This window comes from Bos indicus, chromosome 2, assembly GCF_029378745.1.
Source record: "Bos indicus isolate NIAB-ARS_2022 breed Sahiwal x Tharparkar chromosome 2, NIAB-ARS_B.indTharparkar_mat_pri_1.0, whole genome shotgun sequence".
Taxonomy (NCBI): Eukaryota; Metazoa; Chordata; class Mammalia; order Artiodactyla; family Bovidae; genus Bos; species Bos indicus.
In genome coordinates, this window is record NC_091761.1 from 424,417 (window position 1) to 449,305 (window position 24,889).

Genomic DNA, 24,889 nt, shown 5'->3' on the forward strand with positions numbered 1-24,889 from the left:
CAAACCTAAAAGATTACTGTCCCCACTAGTCCCCAGATTATAAAGCAGAGTTTTCACCCCAAGAGAAAGAGGCCCCTAGCTATTTAGCAGTGCCTCAGAGGGCAATGGCACCCCACTCCAGTACTCTTGCCTGGAAAATCCCATGGACGGAGGAGCCTGGTGGGCTGCAGTCCATGCGGTCGCTAAGAGTTGGACACGACTGAGCGACTTCACTTTCACTTTTCACTTTCATGCTTTGGAGAAGGAAATGGCAACCCACTCCAGTGTTCTTGCCTGGAGAATCCCAGGGACAGGGGAGCCTAGTGGCTGCCGTCTATGGGGTCACACAGAGTCAGACACGACTGAAGTGACTTAGCAGCAGCAGAGGTTTTCTCAAGAGGAGAGGCAGGACACAAGAAAAGAGAGCTGTGAAACTCTCTCCAAATGAAATGTCTTTAGAGTTTTGGGAAGTTCAAGCCTCAGGGTACTCTCAAGATGTAATGTTAAGCATTTAAGAGGAGGCTGATAGCTCCAGGAAAGCAGTAAGATCGGCTGTAGGCCAGCTAGTTTACCAGAGGGAAACAAGGAAAGAATCAGCCTAAAGAATCCTTGAGGTCAGAACAAACCTCAAAGACCAGACTCAGAAACTACCCCTGAAGAAGGAAACAAATTTAACTGAACCAAACTCTATAGAAATTTATGATCCAGTTCAGTTCATTTCAGTTTCTCAGTTGTGTACAACTCTTTGTGATCCCATGGACTGCAGCAAGCAAGGCTTCCCTGTCCATCACCAACTCCTGAAGCTTGCTCAAACTCATGTCCACCGAGCTGATGATGCCATCAAACCATCTCATCCTCTGTCATCCACTTCTCCTCCTGCCTTCAATCTTCCCCAGCATCAGGGTCTTTTCCAATGAGTCAGTTCTTCTCTTCAGGTGGCGAAAGTATTGTAGTTTCAGCTTCAGCATCAGTCCTTCCAATGAACACTCAGGACTGATTTCCTTTAGGATTGACAGGTTGGATTTCTTTGCAGTCCAAGGGACTCTCAAGAGTCTTCTTCAACACCATAGTTCAAAAGCATCAATTCTTCGGTGCTCAGCTTTCTTTATAGTCCAACCTCACACCCATATATGACTACTGAAAAAACCATAGCTTTGACTAGACAGACCTTTGTTGGCAAAGCAATGTCTCTGCTTTTTAATATGCTCTCTAGGTTGGTCATAACTTTTCTTCCAAGGAGCAAGCATCTTTTAATTTCATCACTTCGGTCACCATCTGCAGTGATTTTGGAGCCCAAAAAGATAAAGTCTCTCACTGTTTCCATTGTTTCCCCATGTATTTGCCATGAAGTGATGGGACCAGATGTTATGATCTTAGTTTTCTGAATGTTGAGTTTTAAGCCAACGTTTTAACTCTCCTCTTTCACTTTCCAGAGTATTGTAAAAAACAATAGAGCAATAATTTAGGAATTAGTGCAGTCTAACAGCTATGTGTGGTAATAAAGGCAAACACCTTAACAAAGAGAGCAAGAAAATAGACAGTAAAAAATACATATAAAAATAGAAAAATAGTATAATAAACACTACCTTTTCAATATTTATATTAAATATAAGTGGAATAAACACACCAAATAGGAAACAGTGGTGGAATTAATTTTTAATATGATCCAACTATATGCTATCTACAAGCAATTCAGTTTAGATTTAAATACTCAAATATGTTGCATGAAAAAAATGGAAAAACATATATCATACAAAATATAAACTAAAGAGCTGGCATGACTAGGCTAATTTTAGAAAAATTAAGATGAAAATTGTTTCTAGAGACAAAGAAGGACATTGATAATGGTTTCATGTAAATAAAATCAACAATTCCTGAGGGGGATGAATCAGTATCCAGAGTTGCTAAAATATATTAACTAAAATTTCTAGTTTTCAGCAACATAAACAAGAAGCATGATTCACATGCTAGGGGAAAAAAACAGTAAATAGAAACTGTCTGTGAAGCGGGCATAGATGTTGGACTTAGAAAGACTTCAAAGTAGAATTTAAAGTGTTTTCAGAGAAAATGAAGTTTTCAGAGCAACTTATTCTCTAAATAGAATTGTAAAGAATGATGGCAATTTTAAAGAATTTTAAAATGATGGCAATGATGCATAACTAGAAAATATCATGAAAGTGAAAGTCACTCAGTCGTGTCCAACTCTTTGTAACCCCATGGACTATACAGTCCATGGAATTCTCTAGGCCAGAATACTGGAGTGGGTAGCCTTTCCCTTCTCCGGGGCATCTTCCCAACCCAGGGATCGAACCCAGGTCTCCTGCACTGCACGTGGATTCTTTACCAGCTGAGCCACAAGGAAAGCCCAAGAATACTGGAGTGGGTGAAGTGAAATGAAGTTGCTCAGTCGTGTCTGACTTTTTGCGACCCTGTGGACTGTAGCCCATCAGGCTCCTCCATCCATGGGATTTTCCAGGCAAGAATACTGGAGTGGTTAGCCTATCCCTTCTCCAGGGGATCTTCGCAACCCAGGAATAGAACTGGGGTCTCCTCCATTGGAGGTGGATTCTTTACCAACTGAGCTATCAGAAAGCCCTATCATAAAGAGATAAAAATTATATTGAAGAGAAAAAAATAGAAATTCCAGAATTGAAAAATATGAGTGAAATGAAAACTTTACCAAAGGAAGTCAATGATGTATTTGAGATGATATAAAAACTCATTGAAAATAAATGTGTATCAATAGAAATTATCCAGTCTGAAGACAGAAAGAAAAAAAATGGAAAAAAAAATATGAAGAAAATATCAAAGAACTGTGGGACGTCTACAATCGAACTAATGTGGGAATATCAGAAAGAGAAATGAATACTATACTTGAGAGGAAAAAAAAGAAGGGAGAAAAATGTAATTGAAGCAATGTTAACCAAAAATTATCCAAATATTCGCTTGATTTAAAAAAAAAATTAATCTACAGATAAGAAAACCTTGGGAGATGTTCGAGATGTCAGAGGACTAAGATGTGAAGCTCACCTTCTCCACACAGAGATATAAAAAAGTCCTCTAAATGCGGAATGACTCCCACAGTACATCTACTAAAGTATGGCAGAAGACATCACACTTCCAAAAGGGCAAAGAAACCTCCACACAACTGTAGAGGGCAAATAAAAAAAGATAAGGAATCAGGATGAGACCTGCACTTCTGGGAGGGAGCAGTGAAGGAGGAAATGTTTTATACCCTCACTGGCAGAGATTGGGGGAAGAACTTCAGTGTCTCAGAAAAGGGTGCAGCAACAGAAATGTGGAAGGCTAAGCAGAGAGTCCTACACAGAAGGGCAGCGCATCAGCACTGCCTAGCCTGAAATGTTTGCCTGCTTACGGTTGTCTGGTGGGGTAACTGGGGGCTGAGAATGGAGGCTCAGGCTTCAGAGGTCAGACACCAGGGAGAGAACCCAGGGTTGGCTTCATGAAGACATCCTGAGGAGGCTAGGGCATAATGTGCCACAGCCAAGGGATGAAGTCTGGATCTACCAGACAGGCCAAGGACCATTGTTGTGGTGTGCATGGTGTACATGAGGAGAGGCGTGGGCCGCCATAAGGAGATTCTTTCACCATGCACTCACAGGCATCACATCACTGCCTACATGAGCTCCAGGGGCAGGTGTAAGCTACTGCTCCTATCTTGGATCCCCTAGGCAAGTGCAGACCTACTGTGGCCACCACTGCCTCCAAGAGTCCTGTGAGCAAGCACAGTACACTGCTTATATCTTCCCAGCAGCCTGCTCAGTCTGCCACTGCTGAGGGTCCATTGGTCTGGGGACAACTTCCCTGGAGGAGCATACAGCATGCCCCAGGCTGTTATAACTTCCGGCCAGTCTCTACAGCTACAAGCACTCCCTGCACATCCCAATTATGGCTGTCATATTCATCCCTCTCCCTGGCCACAGTGACTAAACATCCTGAAATCATGCTTTTGAGCTCTAGGGGTGGTACAACCAAAGGGGGGAAAAAAAGTGGAATTCTCTTCATGCAGCCACAGAAGCAACAGATTAAATCCCACAATTGGCTTGGTAAACCCTACATATGTGGAATATCTAAATAGAAAATGAGTGTACCCACAATTTGAGGCAGTCTAACATTAATAACTGTGGGCTTCAAGGGCAAGTACACATGGGCATTCTGCCAGGTCAGAGTCTGAGTTGGTCCAACAGTGCACATGACAGGTCCAGAGCCCTACCTAGAGGTAGGTATTGGAGGACTTTCTGAGGAAGTAGAGATTGCCTATTATTCACTGGGGGGGGGGGGGCGGGGGGGGGGGCAAGGAAATGGACAGATGAGGCCAATATTATCATTATTGTTACTGCTATTCTTGTTTCAATTTGTTCTGTTTTATTCTTCTAATTTTTACCTTTTCTTTTTTATGCTTGTATTTTTAATATATTTTTACTTTACTTTTTTGTTATATTGTAGTTTTTCTTATTTTTGTTTTATCCATGTTCTGTTTTTATCTCCATTTTAAACTACTTTCTATATTTTTTATATTTTTCCTTTTTTTTGTTGTTGTTGTCTTGTGCTTTTTCCTTTTGTTTCCTTCTTTCTTTTCTTCTGTTTTTCTTTTCCTTTACTTTTAGTAAGATTTTTTTAGGCTTTTTGTTCGTTTTCTTAGTTTGGTTTATATTGTTTGGTTTTGGTTTGGGGTTTTTTATTTGTTTGGTTGCCCTCCTCTTTTTGTTCTCACTTCTTTTTTTCTTCTGTGTGTGTGTGTGTGTGTGTGTTGCTTTGCCTATTTTTGTCTGTTTGGTTTTGCTTTTACCACTTGTTGGAGTATTTGTTCATTTTCTTTTCTTTTTTTCTAATTATTGTTTTCTTTTTCCTCCATGTCATGTGGCTGGTAAGGTCTAGTTTCTCCACCCATGAGTCAACCCTGAGATTCTGAGGTGTGACCGCCAAGTCCAGGGCCAAGAAACATCAAAAAAGTCCAAGTCCCAGGGAATATTAATTGGCAACAGCTCCTCCAGAGGTCTCCATCTCAACACTAAGACACAGCTACACTCAATGGTCAGAAGGCTCCAGTCCTGGAAACCTCATACCAAGCAACCAAAAAGACAGGAACACAGCACCACTAATTAGCAGACAGGATGCCTAAAGTCATACTAAGGTCACAGATACCTTGAAACACACCACCTGATGTGCCCCTGCCAATACACCCACCAATCCCCCAACCAGGAGGACTACACAAGCAATGGGACCAAGCTCATTTACATGGAGAAGACACCAGAAACAAGAACAACTACAACCTTGCAGGCTGTGGAATGAAGACACCAAATGCAGTAAGTTAAACAAAATGAGAAGATGCAGAAATATGTTGCAGATAAAAGAGCAAGGCAAAACCCCAAAAGACCAAATAAATGAGAAAATCAGCAATATACCTTAAAAATTCAGAATAATAATAGTAAAGATGATCCAAAATATTGAATATAGTATGGAGAAAATACGAGAAAAAATTTAACATGGACCTAGAAGAACTAAAGAACAAATAGTGATGAACACCACAATAATTGACATTAAAAATACATGAGAAGTAATCAGTAGCAGAATAACTGAGGCAGTAGATTGGATAAGTGAGCAGGAAGATAGAATGTTGGAAATAAATGCTCAGAATAAAAAATTAAAAGAACTGAGGAAACTATCACAGACCTCTTGGGCAACATTAAACAACCAACATTCAAATTATAGGGGTCCCAGCCAAAGAAGAAAAATATAAGGAGTCTGAAAGAAGATATGAAGAGATTATATAGTTGAAAACTTCACTAACATGGAAGAGGAAACAATCAACTCCAGGACCCACAGAGAGTTTCATACAGGATAAATCCAAAGAAAAATACATCCAGATACATATTAGTCAAACTAACAAAAGTTAAACACAAACAAAAAATGTTTAAAACTACAAGGGAAAAGCAACAATGGGAATCCCATAACATTAAAAGCTGATCTCTCAGCATAAAATCTGTAGGTCAGAAGGGAGTTGCAGAATGTACTTAAAGTGATGAAAGGAAAAAACCTTCAACCAAGATTATACTAATGAGAAAGGCTCTCACTCATATTTGATGAAGAAATCAAAAGTTTTACAGACAAGAAAAACATAAGAGAATTCAGCACCACCAAAAGAGCTCTACAACAAATGCTAAAGAAACTTTTCTAGGCAGGGAACACAAGAGAAGAAAAAGACCTTACAAAAAAAAAAAAAAAACAATTAAGAAAATGGTAATAGGAATATTCATATCAATAATTACCTTAATACTGCACCCAAAAGACACATATTGGCTGAATGGATACAAAAATAAGACCTGTATATATGATGCCTACAAGAGACCCACTTCAGACCTACAGACACATAAAGACTGAAAGTGAGGGGATGAAAAAAGATACTTCGATGTAAATGGAAATGAAAAGAAAGCTAGAGTAGCAAAAACCATATCAGACAATATAAACTTTAAAATAAAGACATAAAACATAAGGAAGGAAAATATATAACCATAAAGGGATCAATCCAAAAATATATAATAGTTACAAATATTTATGCATACAACATAGGAACACCTCAATAGATAAGGCAAATTCTAACAGCCATAAAAGGGGAAATGGACAATAACACAATAATAATGGGGAACTTTAACAACCCACTTATACCAATGGATAGATTATCCAGACAGAAAATTAAAAAGGAAATACAAGTCCTAAATGAAATAACAGTGCAGAAAAACTTAATTGACACTTGTAGGACATTCCATCAAACCAACAGAATATACTTTCTTCTCAGACGCACACTGAACATGCTGTAGGGTAAATCACATCTTGGGTCACAAATCAAGACTAACTAAATTTAAGAAAATTGAATATATTAAGCATCTTCTCTGACCATGACACTATGAAATTACATATGAATTACAAAGGGAAAAAACTTTAAAATACAGACACATGGAGGCTCTACAATATGCTACTAGTAATCAAATTATCACTGAAGAAATCAAAGAGGACATTTTTAAAAGTACCTAGAAACAAATGAGAGTGGAAAATGCAATAACCAGAAGCCAATGGAAGGCAACAAAAGCAATTCTAAGAGGAAAGTTTATAGCAATATAATCCTACCTCAAGAAACAAGAAAAATCTCAAGTAAACAACCTAACCCTACACCTAAAGCAATTAGAAAAGAATAACAACAACAACAAAAAGTTAGTGGAAGGAAAGGAATCACAAAGATCAGAACAGAAATAAATTTTTTAAAAAGAAGGGAAGAAAACAACAGTAAAGATCACTAAAACTAACAGTTGGTTCCTTGAGAAGATAAACAAAATTGATAATCCATTACCCAGATTCATCAAAGAAAAAAGGGAGAGGATTCAAACTGAAAAAAATTATAAATGAAAAAGAACCTACAACTGACACTGCAGAAATACAAAGGATCAAAAGAGACTACCATAAGCAAATATATGCCAATAAAATGGACAGCCTGGAAGAAATGCACAAATTCTAAGAAAAATACAGCCTTCCAGGACTGAACCAAGAACAAATAGAAAATATTAGTGGTCCAATCAAAATTAGTGAAATTGAAACAGAGGAAAAAATTCGTAGCAAACAACAGCCTAGGACTTGATTGCTTAATAGGCGAATTCAATCAAACATTTACAGAAGAGCTAACACCTCTCCTTCTCCAACTCTTCCAAGAGATGCCCAAGGGAGGAATACTTTAAAATTAGTTCCACAAGGCCACCATCACCCTGATACCAAAACCAGACAGAGATATGAACCAAAAAAAATAAATAAATAAATAAAAGTACAGAGCAAAATCAGTGTTGAATATATATGAAAATATCCTCAAAAAAAAATATCAAACAGAATCCAACAACATATTAAAAGAATCATACATCATGATCAATTGGGGTTTATCCCAGTGATTCAAGGGTTCATCAATACATACAAATCAGTATGATACACTATTAACAAATTGTGGGGGAAAATATGATAATCTCAGTCAGTTCAGTTCAGTTGCTCAGTCGTGTCCGACTCTTTGTGATCCTGAGAACCGCAGCATGCCAGGCATCCCTGTCCATCACCAACTCCCAGAGTCCACCCAAACCCCTGTCCACTGAGTCGGTGATGCCATCCAACCATCTCATCCTCTGTCGTCCCCTTCTCCTTCTGCCCCCAATCTTTCCCAGCATCAGGGTCTTTTCAAATGAGTCAGCTCTTCGCATCAGGTGGACAATGTATTGGAGTTTCAGCTTCAAAATCAGTCCTACCAATGAACAGCCAGGACTGATCTCCTTTAGGATGGACTGGTTGCATCTCCTTGCTCTCTCAAGAGTCTTCTCCAACACTACAGTTCAAAGGAATCAATTCTTCAGCACTCAGCTTTCTTTACAGTCCAACTCTCACATTCATATATGACCACTGGAAAAATTATAGCCTTGACTAGACGGACCTTTGTTGGCAAAGTAATGTCTCTGCTTGTGAATATGCTATCTAGGTTGGTCATAACTTTCCTTCCAAGGAGCAAGTGTCTTTTAATTTCATGGCTTCAATCAGCATCTGAAGTGATTTTGGAGCCCCCAAAAATAAAGTCAGCCATGGTTTCCACTGTTTCCCCATCTATTTGCCATGAAGTGATGGGACCGGAGGCCATGATCTTAGTTTTCTGAATGTTGAGCTTTAAGCCAACTTTTTCACTCTCCTCTTTCACTTTCATCAAGAAGCTCCTTAGTTCTTCTTCTCTTTCTGCCATAAGGGTGATGTCATCTGCATATCTGAGGTTATTGATATTTCCCCCAGCAATCTTGATTCCAGCTTGTGCTTCCTCCAGCCCAGGGTTTCTCATGATGTACTCTGCATAGAAGTTAAATAAGCAGCGTGACAATATACAGCCTTGAGGTACTCCTTTTCCTATTTGGAACCAGTCTGTTGTTCCATGTCCAGTTCTAACTGTTGCTTCTTGACCTGCATACAGGTTTCTCAAGAGTCAGGTCAGGTGGTCTGGTATTCCCATCTCTTTCAGAATTTTCCACTCGATAGATGTAGAAAAAGCTTTCAACAAAACTCAAAATTTTGATAATAATTTTTTTAAAAAACTGTATAAACTGTGCATAAATTAAACCTACCCCAACAAAATAAAGGCCATATGTAACAAACCCACAGCAAATATTATTCTAAATGAAAATTTGATGGCATTTCCTCTAAGAAACTAGACACGGGTGTCCACTCTCGCCACTATTATTCAACATAGTTCTAGAAGTCCTAACCACAGCAATCAGAGGAGTAAAAGAAATAGCAGGGCTCTAAATTGGAAAAAAAGAAAACTCTCACTGCTTAGAACTGACATAAAAATACATATATAGAAAACGCAAAAGATGCCACCAGGAAACTACTAGAGCTAATCAGTGAACCTGGTAAAGTCACAGTATTCAAAATTAATACACAGAAATCCCTTGCATTCCTATACACTAACAATGAAAAATCAGAAAGAATTTTTTAAAAATCCCATTCACCATTGCAGCAAAAAGAATAAAATACCTAGGAATAAACCTACCCAAGGAGGTAAAAGACTTGTATACAGAAAACTACAAGACACTCAAGAAAGAAATCAAGATGACACAAATATATGGAAATATATACTATACTCTTGTGTTGGAAATTTAAATATTGTGAAGATGACTATGCTACTCAAAGCAATCTACAGATTCAATGCAATCTCTATCAAACTACCAATGGCATTTTTCACAAAACCATGACAAAAAAATTCCAGTTTGCTTGGGAACACAAAAGAATCCAAATAGCCAAAGCAACCCTGAGAAAGAAAAACGGAACTAGAGGAATCAACCTCCCTGAGTTCAGACTCTACTACAAAGCTACAGTCATCAGGACAGTATGGTACTGGCACAAAAATAGTAATGTAGGTCAATGGAACAAGATAGAAAGCCTAGAGAGAAACCCATCACTTATGGTCACCTTATCTTTGACAAAGAAAGAGTACACAATGGAGAAAAGAAACCCTCTTCAATAAGTGGTGCTGGCAAAACTGGAGAGCTACATGTAAAAAAATGCAATTATAACACTTTCTAGCACCATACACAAAATTAAACTCAAAATATATTAAAGACCTAAATGTAATACCAGATACTATAAAGCCCTTAGAGGAAAACATAGCCAGAACAATCTTTGCCATAAATTGAAGCAAGATCCTCTTTGACCCATCTCCTAGAGTAATGGAAATAAAAACAAAATAAACCAGCAGGACATACTTAAACAAAAAAAAATTACACAGAAAAGGAAAACATAAGCAAGACAAAAAGACAGCCCTCTGAATTGTAGGAAATGATTGCAAATGAAGAAACTGACAAAGGGTTAATCACCAAAAAATACAGGCAATTCATACAGTTCATACAATATCAGAAAAACTAACAACCCAATTTTAAAATGGGTGGAAGACATAAACAGACATTTCTACAATAGCTAGTGAGAAGATATTTTATAACACCATAAGCACAGCTTAGTGCTCTGTGATGACCTAGGAGATGGGAAGGAGGCTTAAGAAGGTGGAGATATACATATGCTTATAGCTGATTCACACTCTTGTACAGCAGAAACTGACAAAATATTGCCAAGAAACTATCCTCTAATTTAAAAGAAAGAAAGAAAAGCTCAAAGAAACAAAACTAAAATAAACATAGAGATCCAAGCCCAAATGCACTATAGTCACTGTATTGAGAGACAAATACAAAAAAAAGTCTCAAAAACAGCAACAAAAATGACTCTAAATGCATAGGGGTAAAACAATATGATGAATAGCTGACATCATGAGAAGTAATGGAGACCAGAAGGCAGCAAGACAATAGATTTGGAATGTTAAAAGACAAAAGTTAAAAGACCCAAGAATTCCACACTGATTCATCAAAACTATTTTTGGAAAATAATGCAGGGGTTGGGAAAGGCATTCACATACAAATAAAAACTAAATTTGCTGCTCCTTCAAGCCAACACCAGATGGAAACTTAAATCCATACTAAACAATAAAGAACCATGGAAAAGGTAAATATATACATATATAAAAAGATTGATTGAGTCTTTTGGTTCAAGGTGGCAGAGTAGAAGGATCTGTGCTCATCTCCTCCTGCAAGAGCACCAAACTTGCAACTAGCTGTTGAACAACTATTGACAGGAGGATGCTGAAACCCACCAAAAAAAGATACCTCACACCTAAAGACAAAGAAGAAACCTCAATGAGAAGGTAAAGTGAAAATGTGTCAGTCATGTCCAACTCTTTGTGATCCCATGGACTATACAGTCCATGGAATTCTCCAAGCCAGAATACTGGAGTGGGTAGCCTTTCCCTTCTTCGGGGCATCTTCCCAACCCAGGGATCAAACCCAGGTCTCCCGCATTGCAGGCAGATTCTTTACCAGCTGAGCCACAAGGGAAGCCCAAAGAGGGGCGCAATCATGATCAAATCAAACCCTATACCCACCAGGTGGGTGACCCACAGACTGGAGAACAATAATACTAAAGAAGTTCTCCCTCTGTTGTGAAGGTTCTGAATCCCCCATTCTGTCGAACCCAGCCTGGGGGATTCGACAAAGGGACTGTGAATCCCCAGGGAGTCTGGCCTTGAGGGCCAGCAGGGTATCATTACAGGCCTTCCAGAGGACTGAGGGAAACAGAGACTCCAATCTTGGAAAGCACAAACAAAATTTTGTTTGCAGCAAGACCCGGAGGAGAGAAGAAGTGACCCCACAGGAGACTGAACCAAAACTACCTGCTAGTGTCGGAAGGCCGCCTGTGGAGACATGGGTTGGCAGGCATTCACCAAAGGGACGAGGGAACTAGAAGGTCCCCCGTGGTGTAAACCCTCTTGGAGTTGGCCATTAACCCTACATAGAGCCCATAGACACCAGGACTGGGTCACCTCGGACCAAACAACTACCAGGGAGGGAGTGCAACATCACTTATCAGCAGATAATTGGATTAAAGTTTTAATGAGCAAGGCCTGCCCACCAGATCAAGACTCAGTTTTTCCCACATCAGTCCCTTCTATCAAGAAGCTTACACAATCTTCTTAGCCTCATCCATCAAAGGACAGACAGGAGAAGCAAGAAGAAGCACGGTCTCAAAGTGACTAAAACAAAAACAATATTACAGAAAGCTAATCACTATGTAAAAGCAGAAAGGTATGTCCCAGAGGAAAGGATAAGATAAAATCTCAGAAAAACAACTAAACAAAGTGGAGATAGACAATCTTCCAGAAAAATAATTCAGAATATTGATAGTGATGATCCAGGATCTTGGGGAAAGAATGGAAGTAAAGATTGAGAAGAGGCAAGAAATGTTTACCAAAGACCTATAAGAACTAAAGAGCAAACAGAGAAGAATAATACACTAGAAGGAATGAACAACAGAATAACCGAGGCAGAATAATGGATAAATGACAGAATGGTGGAAATCACTGCCACAAAACAGAATATAGAAAAAAGAATGCAAAGAAATGAAGACAGCCTAAGAGACCTCTGGGATTACATTAAACACACCAGCATTTACATTATAGAGGTCCCAGAAGTAGAAGAGAGAGAGAGAAAGCACCTAAGAAAATATTTGAAGAGATAATAGTTGAAAATTCCAGAACATAGGAAATGAAATAGTCAACCAAGTACAGCAAGCACAGAGTCCCAGGCAGGATAAACCCAAGAAGGAATACAGCAAGACACATAATAATCAAACTAACAAAAATTAAAGACAGGTAAAATATTAAAAGCAACAAGGGGAAAATGACAAATGACATACAAGGGAACTCCCATCAAGATATCAGTTGATTTTTCAACAGAAACTCTACAAGCCAGAAGGGAATGGCATGATATATTTAAAGTGATGAACAGGAAGAACCTACAACCAAGAATACTTTACCCAGCAAGACTCTCCTTCAGACTTTATAGAGAAATTAAAAGCTCTCCAGATAAGCAAAAGTTAAGAGAATTCAGCACCACCAAACCAGCTTTACAACAAATGCTAAAGGAACTCCTCTAAGCAAGAAACACAAGAGAAGGAAAAGGCCTACAGAAAATAAACCCAAAACAATTAAGAAAACAGTAATAGGATCATACATAATTACCTTGAATGTAAATGGATTAAATGCACCAACCATAAGACATACACTGGCTGGGTGGATGAAACTATGTGCATGTATGCACTTCCACTTACCACATCATTCTGCTTGACCTCCCCCAAAGTTGTATGTAATTATTTTATATTGTTAAGTTAATCACATTCCCATTATGACTCAAAATTATAATTATCTTTTATTTTTTGTCTGGCTACTGATTGTGAAAACTGATAAACATCTTTTCCTCTTGTGATTATGTAACAATTACTCACTTAATACCATTGTATCATGACTGGTCAACAGAAAAAAAAAATAGAACTCTGTATCACCAAAACTAGGATTTAATGGGAAAACCTGTAATCACTTTTTAAAATCCAGATGCATATCAGAATTATATTGGAATTTTTTTAAAAATATCAATGCTCAGGTATTGCTTTTTTTCTCCAGAGCTCCAGATATGTTTCTAATGAGTACTCATGTTTAAAAACAACTGGGTTATATGATGATCTTTCACTTTTATCTAGTTTGTTTCACTTTTCTATTTCATATTCAGTGCTCCCATTTCATTTAGTTTATGTTCTCCAATTTCTTCATCTCTTCTTTTTTTATGTTCTTTCTCAAGTCTTTATCAAGTGTAGCAGAAAAGCTTTTGTATACATATATATATGTATAATATATATATATATATTTAAACATTTATGAATTTTTGCCTAATTAAAAGAATTATGACATTTTGATTCCACTTGTTTGACTTAATATACATAGAATGTGAGATTTCTCATTAAAAATAGACATGCAACAAGAAACAAAGATTTACTGTATAGCATAGGGAACCATGGCCCATATCTTATAATAACTTATGAGGAAAATTATTTCTAAAATACTATATGTGTATTTGTATAACTGAATCACCTTGAAACATTTTAAGTAAACTATACTTTAATAATCGGAGAAGGCAATGGCACCCCACTCCAGTACTCTTGCCTGGAAAATTCCATGGATGGAGGAGCCTGGTCGGGTCGCTAAGGGTCCATGTGGTCGCTAAGAGTCGGACACAACTGAGCGACTTCACTTTCACTTTTTCACTTTCATGCATTGGAAAAGGAAATGGCAACCCACTCCAGTGTTCTTGCTTGGAGAATCCCAGGGACGGGGGAGCCTGGTGGGCTGACGTCTATGGGGTCGCACAGAGTTGGACACGACTGAAGTGACTTAGCAGTAACAGTATACTTTAATTATATATATATATATATTTTTTAAAAGACTGTATGAATATATTTTCTTTTCTTTTTTTATTTAAAATGCATATCACAAAACAATAAGGATGGTAAAACTATATGTTAGGCATATAACCTAAAGATATAATGTATATGACAATAGGAGCACAATGGAGGAAGGAAAAACTTGAGCTGTACTGGAAGAAGATTTCTATATTTTACTGGAAGCAAATCACTGTTAACCTGAAGTAAACTGTAATACATTAAGATGCATAGGGAGTCAATATAGTGGAGCAGAAGGACTTGAGTTCACCTCTTCTCATGAAAATACTGAAATCACAACTTACTGTTGAACAACCATTGACAGAAGAGACTTGAACCTACCAAAAAATATATTCAACATCCAAAGACAAACAGGAAACCACATAAGGATTGTAGGAGGGGACACCTCATGATGTAATCAAATCCCATACCCACTGGGTGAGCAACTCACAAACTGGAAAATAGTTAGACCATGTGGACTTAATTGATATTTGTAGAACATACGAGGCATCAGAATACACATTCTTCTCAAGAGCACATGGAACATTTTTCAGGATAGATCGCATGCTAGGCCACAAAGGAGGCCTTGGTAAATTTAAGAAAACTGAAATCATATCAAGCATCTTTTCTAACCACAGTACTACGAGATTAAAAATTATTTAATACACACACATTAAAAAAACTACAAAAAACACAAATATGTGGACGCTGAAAAATATGCTACTTTAGTATAACAACTAATGGATCACTGAGGAAATCAAAATATATCTAGAAAAAAAAATGCAAATGAAAACACAAAAATCCAAAACTTATGGGACACAACAAAAGCAGTTCCAAGAGGAAATTTTATAGCAATACAACCTTACCTCATGCAACAAGCAATATCTCAAATAAACAACCTAACTTTACACCTTACATCATATATCAAGGGGCCTCCTCAATGGCTCAGTGGGTAAAGAATCTTCCTGCAATGCAGAAGACACAGGAGACGCAGGTTCAATTTCTGGGTCAGGAAGATTCCCTGAAGGAGGAAATGGCAACCCACTTCAGTATTCTTGCATGAAAAATCCCCAGGATGAGGAACTTGGCAGGCTATAGTCCATGCAGTTGCAAAGAGTCAGACAAGACTGAGTGACTAATCACAGCACAGCATAACCTTACACCTAAAGCAACTAGAGAAAGAAGAACAAACAAAACCCAAGTACTGGTAGGAAAGAAATCATAACAATCAAAGCAGAAACAAATGAAATATAGATAAAGAAAACAATATAAAAGATCAATGAAATGAAAAGGACCTACTGTATAGCGTAGGGAAGTCTACTCATTATTCTGTAACAACCTACATAGGAAAAGAATCTGGAAAAGAATGGATAAATGTATATGTATAACTGAGCCACTTTGCTATACATCCAAGATTAACACAACATTGTAAACAACTATACTTCAATATAAAATAAAAACTAAATTTAAATCGATGCATAGTTTAACTCATAATATTATAATAATTTTAAAATACGGTGTAAAAAACAAAATGAAAGACAATTTAAATGGTCTACAGTTACATATTTGTTTAGCACAAAGAAAGCAGTAAAGAAGAAGAGAGGTACAAAAGAAAGAAAACATAGCAAAATCAAATAACAAAATGACAGATAAATTCAACCATATGAGTAATTTTATTACATATAAACAAACATTTCAATCAAAAAGAAATTGTCAGACTGAATTTTTTTAATGGTAGCCCCTGCAAAAAACAACAAATGAGAGCTGAAAGTGGCCATATCAATACCAGTCAAAAAAGATTCTAACACAAAAATATTACTAAAAAAAAAGAGGGAGATATAATAATGATGAAAGTTCTATTCACATGAATGTTATAATAATTATAAAATACATGTGCCTAACAACAGATCTCCAAGACATATGAAACAAAAACTAGTACATGTGAAAAGAAAATATACAATTTAACAGTGACAGGTGAAGACTTCAATACCCCACTATCAACAATTGATATAAATTATACAGAATATAGGTAATGTATAAAACTTAAACAAAACTATTGACAAGCATGATGTATCTGATATTTGTAGAATTCTCCACCAAACAAAAGCAGAATACACATACTTTTCAAGCACAAGTAGAATATTCTCCAGAAAAGATAAAATGCAAGACTATAAACAAAGACTCAATAAAATTACAAGGACTGATATATGAAAAATATATTCTATGACAATTGAACTAAATTAAAAATAAAAAATGGAAAGAAATATAGACAACCCACAAATATTGGTAACTTAAAAAACACACTTCTCAATAATCCATATGTCAAAAACAATACCATATTTAAATACCTCTCAAAAACCACTAACATCAACTTTGCTTCTCTTGCCTATTTTGAAGAACAATCTACTTTGACTATTTTATAGACTTGTCAAGATTGTCTAGGTGAAGATTTACAAACAGTGATAAAAGCAAAATATGTGGCTCTAATGAATCATGTTCTGATTTACGTAGAATGAAAAGAAAAATTAAATAAACCTAGAATCATTTCATAAATGAAAATATTACAAATAAATTGCTAACAAATCTTTTAAAAATAAATTATAAGAAAAAATAGCAAATATTTTGAACAGATGAAAATAAAAGAAGAGTATCAGTAATAAAGGATGCAGAGAAATGATGCTTGGGGGAAATTTGTAGCTAAAATGCTTATGTAAAATAAGAAAGATCTCATTAATAACCTAAGGTTCCACTTTAAGAACACAGGAGGCAAAGAGAGAATATCAAATCAAGAGCCAATAGAAGAAATTAAATAATAAAGATTAGAGCAGAAATCAATGAAATAGAAATCAAAAAATGTACAAAGAAAATTAATGAAAGTAATTTGACCTCCAAGCAGCAGCCATGGAAACCTTATGGTCTGCCTGAAAGCATCTGAATCTATGGAGAGGATCATTAAAATAAGAAGACTTAGGTGGCAAAGTAGCAAGAGGAAATGAGGAACTGAGAGTCTAGTGAAAAGAAGCTTGTTGGAAATGGATTTTCTTTCTGGCTAGCAGAATAGCCTGAGAAAAAATTTTAAAGGTCAAGAATTTTTTAATTTTTATTTATTTTTAACTGAAGGATAATTGCTTTACAGTACTGTGTTGGTTTTTGTCAAACATTAACACGTATCAGAAAGCCTGAGAACTTTAAATACATACACATCTATAAGGGAAGAAGCAAAGAGGATGGTAATGAAAAAATGAAATGTCTTTGTCACTGAGAAAATAGACAGTTTTAGATGAAATGCACTAAACTCTAAAGCTTAGAAAGTAAGATCTTAAGGCTTTCCAACTTTAAAAAATATTTCCAATTCAAGAGTTTATCCAATTACTTAATATGAAAAAATAAAGTCAATGAAATTAATATTTCCTTTTAAAAATAAATATCAAAAAAGTAGACAAACTTTACCTAGGCTAACCAAGAAAAAAGAGAGAAGACACAAATCATCAAAATCAGAAATAGAAAGGGGGATATCTCTAATGATAGCACTGAAATAAAAAGTATTATAAGGCAATATTACAAACAATTTATGCCAAAAATTAAGAAAATTTGGATGAAATAGACAAATTCATAGAAAACAAAAACTAGTAAAATTTACTCAAGAAGAACTAGAATACCTAAATAGGCCAAAGAAAATGAATTAGGAAAAACAAACAAATATATAAAACTTTTCCACAATTTAATTTCATGCCCAGATGGCTTCACTGGAAACTTTTATTGAATATTTAAAAACAATCTTTCACAAACTCTTCTACACAGAATTCTTTGCAACCCATTCTGTCGCACTCATTCAGTGTGATGCTCATAACAAATCCAGACAAAACATACATGAAAACTATATAGATCAATATCCCTCGTGAATATAGATGTAAAAATTCTCAAAGAATAATAGTAAACTTAACTCAACAACTTATTACAACATGATCAAGTGAGATTTACTTCGGGAATACAAAGCAGACTTAACATCTGAAAATCAGTAAATGTAGTATACCATAATAATAGATTCAAAGTTTAAACAATATATACGGCCATCTTAATAGATACAGATAAAAGTTGAAAAAATCCAATATTAAATTTCACAACAAATAAGGAATATATCCTAATATATTTCTCAGCTTAATAAAGGACATCTATATATAGCCAAAAAAAAAAAAAAAAACCTACAACTAACACTATGCATAATGGTGAAAAACCAAATCCATTTCCTCCAAGATCAGATATAAGATATGAATGTTAATACTCATCACTTCAACATCAAACTAGGGATTCTACCTAACAAGACAGGAAAAAATTAAGAGAAGAGGGAAAGAGGGTATTTGGAGGAAAGGAAGGGGGAAAATGTGAGCTAGTTAAAGGCATCAGATCAGAAAAGAAATTAAAATGTCTTTGCAGATGACATGAAAAGAATTTCCAAAGGATATAAAAACAACTACTAAACTAACGAATGGATTCATCAAGGTCCCAGGATATAATGTTATTATTAAAAAATTTGTATTTCCATGTAATGTTAATATGCAATCAGAATATATTAGGTTGTTGCAAAAGTAATGGTGGTTTTGCACTGTTGAAATTTGCCATTTGATATTGGAATACATTCTTAAATAAACGTGGTTGTGTTGTACATCATTTTAATGCACATTTCTCACTTTATGTTTTTTTGCTAATAACATTACTTGCTGTTTATTTTATATTTATTTTAGACTAGGGAAATGATGTTAAATAAAAAGCAAATTTGAGTGATTTTCTTTAGTTCATAAATGTTCATAAAGCAGCAGAGACAACTCACAACATCTGCAATGCATTTGGCCCAGTAAACACTAACAAATGTGCAGTGCAATGGTGATTCAAGAAGTTTTACAAAGGAGATGAGAAGCTTGAAGGTGAACAGCATAGTGGCCAGCCTTTGGAAGTTGACAATAACAAACTGAGAGCTATCATTGAAGCTGACCCTCTTACAACTACACTAGAAAATGCCCAAGAATTCAATGTCAACTGTTCTATAGTCATTTGGCATTTGAAGCAAATTGGAAAGGCAAAAAAGCTCAATGAGTGGGTGCCTCATGAGTTGACTGAAAATTAAGGGGGGGGGGGGGGGGAATGTCGTTTTGAAGTGTTTTCTTCTCTTATTCTATGCAACATCAATGAACCATTTCTCCGTCAGATTGTGAGACAAAAAGTGGATTATATACAATTGGCAATGACCAGCTCAGTGGTTGGACTGAGAAGAAGCTCCAAAGCACTTTCCAAAGCCAAACTTGCACCAAAAAATGGTCATAGTCACTGTTTGGTGGTCTGCTGGCCATCTGATCCTTTACAGCTTTCTGAATTCCTGTGAAACAATTACATCTGAGAACTATGCTCAGCAAATCAATGAGCTGCATTGAAATCTGCAACACCTGCAACTGGCATTGGTCAACAGAATGGGCCCCATTCTTCTGCATGACAACACCAGACCACACGTCACACAACCAACACTTCAAAAGTTGAATGAATTGGGCTGCAACGTTTTGCCTCATTTGCCATTCTTCAAGCATCTCAACAACTTTTTGCTTTCCAAGGGTTCATTGAATCCTGAAGCACAGATTTTTATGTAACAAGAATAAACAAACTTATTTCTCATTGGCAAAAATGTGTTAATTATAATGGTTCCTATTTCAATTAATAAAGATGTGTTTGAGCCTAATTATAATGATTTAAAATTTAGGGTCTGAAATCACAATTAGGTTTGCACCAATCTAATAAAATTTAAAAAAAAAATTATATTCACAATATCATCGAAAAGAATATAACACACAGTTATAAATTTTGCCTAAGGGGGCAAACGACCTATACTCCAAAAACTATATACAAGATGTTGAAAAAAGAAATCGAAGATGACACAGATGGAAAGATATACCATGTTCTTAGGTTGGAAGAATTAATATTGTGAAAATGACTATACTACACAAAATAATCTATGGATTCAATGCAATCCTTATCAAATTATCAATGGCATTTTTCACAAAACTAGAATTTTAAAATTTTACATTTGTATGATGATACAAAAGACCTTGAGTACTCAAAGCAATCTTGAGAAAGAAAAACAAACCTGGAGTAAAAAGTTCCCTGGCTTCAGAATATACTACAAAGCCACAGTAATCAAAACAGTATGGTACTGCATAAAAACAGAACTATCGATCAATGAAATAGGACAAAATGCCCAGAAATAAACCCATGCACCTCTGGTTAATTAATCTATGACAAAGGAGGCAAAAATATACAGTGGAGAAAGGACAATCTCTTCAATAAATGGTGTTAGGAAAACTGGACAGCTACATGTAAAAGAATGAAATTAGAATATCCTTTAACACCATACACCAAAAAAACAAACTCCAATCAAAATGGATTAAAGATCTAAGTGTAAGACATTACTGTAAAACTCTTAGAGGAAAACATAGGCAGAACACTCTTTGACATAAATTGCAGCAATGTATCTCTGATCTCTGTCCTAGAGTAGTGGAAATGAAAGAAAAATAAATAAATGGTACCATATTAAACTCAAAAATTTTGCACAGCAAAGGTAACCAGAAACAAAGCAAATATATAATCCATAAAATGGGAGAAAATATGTGCAGCAGATACAACAAACAAGGGAATAATCTCCAAAGTTTACAAACAGCTCATGCAGCTCAATATAAAAAAAAAACTAATCAAAAATGAGCAGAAGACCTAAATAGACTTTTCTCCAGAGAAGACACACAAATAGTCAAGAGGCACATGAAAAGATGCTCAACATCACTAATTACTAGAGAAATGAACATCAAAGCTACAATAAGATATCACCTCACACCAGTCAGAATGGCCATCATCAAAAATGCTGATGATGCCATCACCTATTTGCAGGGCAGCAATGGAGATGCAGAAATAGAGAACAGACTTGAGGAAATGGGGAGGGGAAGGAGAGGGTGGGACAAATGGAGAGAGCAGCATGGAAACATTTATACTACCATATGGAAAAGAGATAGTAGGAATTTACTGTATGACTCAGGGAGCTCAAACTGGTGCTCTATGACAACCTAGAAGTGTGGGATGGGGTGGGAGTTGGGAGGGAGGTTCAAGAGGAAGGGGACATTGGTATACCTATGGTTGAGTCATGTTGATGCATGGCAGAAACCAACACAATATTGCAAAGCAATTATCCTTCAATTAAAGACAAATCAATTAAAAGCAAAAAAAAAAATAGAAATAGAGTCACAGATGTAGAAAACAAAATTATGGTTATCAGGAGGTAAGAGTGGAGGGATAAACTGGGAGATTAATATTGACATATACACACCACTATATATAAAACAGATAACTAATATGGACCTACTCTATAACATAGGACATTCTACTCAATATTTTTTAATGGCCTATATGGAAAAAGAATCTAAAAATGAGTGGATATACATATATGTATAACTGATTCACTTTTCTGTACAGCAGAGACTAACAAAACATTGCAAATCAAGTACACTCCATTAAAAATTAATCTTAAAAAAAATGCTGAAGAGGGTGTGGAGAAAGGGAACCCTCCTACACTATTGGTGGAAATACAAACTGGTACAGCTACTATGGAGAACAGTACGTTCAAAGAATGTTTTCCCATATTGCCTTTTTAAAAAACTAAAAACCATTATACACCTACTAAGAAAACTAAGATCATGGCATTTGGCCCCATCACTTCATGGCAAATAGATGGGGAAACAGTGGAAACAGTGACAGACTTTATTTTGGGGGGCTCCATAATCACTGCAAATGGTGACTGCAGCCATGAAATTAAAAGGCACTGGCTCCTTGGAAGAAAACTTAAGACCAACCTAGACAGCATATTAAAAAGCAGAGATGTTACTTTGCCAACAAAGTTTCATCTAGTCAAAGCTATGGTTTTTCCAGTAGTCATGTATGAATGCGAGAGTTGGACTAAAAGGAAAGCTGAGCACCGAAGAATTGATGCTTTTGAACTGTGGTGCTGAAGAAGACTCTTGAGAGTCCCTTGGACTGCAAGGAGATCCAATCAGTCCATCCTAAAGGAAATCAGTCCTGAATATTCATTGGAAGGACTGATGCTGAAGCTGAAACTCCAACACTTTGGCCACCTGATCCAAAGAATTGACTCTGGAAAAGACCATGATCCTGGGAATGATTGAAGGCAGGAGGAGAAGGGGATGACAGAGGATGAGATGGTTGGATGGCATCACCAACTCAATGGACATGAGTTTGAATAAACTCCAGGAATTGGTGATGGACAGGGAGGCCTGGCATGCTGCAGTCCATGGGGTTGCAAAGAGTCATAAACGACTGAGCGACTGAACTGAACTGACTGATACACCTACTAGAATGTCTATAATCAAAATGAATGACAATATATGACGATGATGTAAAGAAACTGGAATCTACTATATTACTGGTAGGAATGTAAAATGGTACAACCACTGTGGAAAACATTTTAGCAGTTTCTTAATAAGTTAAAGCAATGATAAGACCTATTATCTACCTAAAATAAAACATATGTCCACACAAAAATTCATACACAAATATACACAAATTTTTATGAAAATAGGTAAATAAAATATAGTATATCCATATAGCAGAATGTTATTCAGCAATAAAACAAATGAGTCTAAGGTACATGGATGAACCTCAACATCATTATTCTAATTTAAAGAAGCCAACAGAAAATAGTACACAATATATGATTCCCTTTAGATGAAATGTACAGGAAAGGCAGCTCAATAGAAAAAGGATCAGTGATTGCCTAGAGCTGGAGTTGTGAGCTAGAAATGACTATAAGGGATCATGAGGGTCATGGGAATGAAACATTCAAAATTTACTAAAAATTATTGAACTGTAAATGTAAAAGGAATTAATTTTATAATATATAAATTATATCTCAAGTTGTTTTAAATATTCCAGCATTTACCCTATCAGACAAAGAGAAGTATGAAATTGAGAACAATATGCCAAAGCCTAGATGAGATAGCAGTTTACATCTTGAATAAACATACAATTGAGGCAGCGACTTTCAAAAGCCAATCATGAAATAGTAACTAGAATTTCCCCCTCAATAGTCTATATGTTTGTGCATAAAGAAAGCACAGAATAGAAAAGGTGAAGTTTTGAGTAGGAAATTGATGAAGTAGAATATGATTCATATCTCTTTGATGTATTTGGAGGGGCTATGTGAGTTATTACACCTATGTAATCTATTATGAATTAAAGACAGATTTCAATGATACAAGGGACCTGTTTAAAAATAATTAATTAAAAAGTGCTAGTTTTAATCAAGAGAATAGTGAATATTGAATGGATTTGTAATCAACAAGTTAAGGTGATAAATGTGAAACATTTGGTGTGTTTGAAGTAATCCTTTGGGGAACAGTATTTTTTATATAGTAAATCTTTGTATTTGAGGAGGTACATGTTTGTGAATCAACTCCCAAGATAAAAGTTATTGTGAATAACTTTGTGACAACAATTATAACTAAAACAATACATGTTATTCATTCTTTTCTTTGATACAGTCTTTCCCATTATAAGAGATTATTTAAATATTACACAAAAGGAATAGACTATCAAGATATTTCCCTATAAACTTTTTGTAACAAGTCATTTTGCTCTAAGCCCAAATTAGAGTAAATTCTACTTTACAGCAAATGAAATTAGAGAAAGTTTACAAACCACAAAGGTTATTCAAGAAAAAAAAAAACAGCAACCAAATAAACAAGTTTATTAAATATTATTTAAGTGCCTGAGATAAAAGTTGGTTTAACTTAAAATAGTCTAATTTCAACCCCCATAATTTTCCACTCAGTGAATATGTACAAAGACTTACAAACTTTGGGCTTTTTTCATTCAGTAAATAAAATGTGAAATATAAAAATCGGGTCTTTGAACTATTGCAAAAGTTCAACAAAAGACTTACCTCCATCAGAACAAAGAGTGCTGCAAAGAACAGAAGGGTTGCCCATTCCACTCTGTGTAGAATTATCTCAAAATCATGGATATCAGCTAAAATTAGCAACCAGATGGCACCTAGAATAGCAATCCATCCTGAAAAACAAGTAAACAGACTTATAGTTTAATTGTTAAAATGCTAATTCTTCATCTTCAGATTTCTTTTTTAATTGAAGATAATTGATATTCTGCAAACTGAACACACTTAACATGTATCTTTTGGCTAATATATATACCAAAGAAAACAACAGCCATCAGGATAATGAATATATCCACCATGCCAGCACTTTACTCATGTCCATATTCTTTTCTCCCTCTCCCTCCTCCTGTCACCCCATTCCACCCCCAGGAGACCATTCATTGCTTTCCTTTCATTGTATAGTTTTTATATTTTCTATAAATGCAATCATATAACACGTATTTTTTTTAACAGACTGCTTCCGTTCAATACAATTATTTTAAGATTCTTCAACCTTGGTGTGTTCATTCTTCA

General features: G+C 35.8%; 1 protein-coding gene across 3 annotated transcripts in view; it reads right to left on the bottom strand.

Moving 5' to 3' along the window:
* OCA2 (OCA2 melanosomal transmembrane protein) overlaps positions 1 to 24,889 on the bottom strand; it is a 284,022-nt gene that overhangs the window by 73,102 nt on the left and 186,031 nt on the right. For all 3 annotated transcript variants that reach the window (XR_011570128.1, XR_011570130.1, XM_070801365.1), the window contains exon 19: positions 24,365 to 24,492. Coding sequence is in view for 1 of the 3 variants with exons in the window: in XM_070801365.1 (XP_070657466.1) it covers positions 24,365 to 24,492 (128 nt within the window). In the remaining 2 variants the exon portion in view is untranslated. The remainder of the gene's footprint in view (positions 1 to 24,364; positions 24,493 to 24,889) is intronic.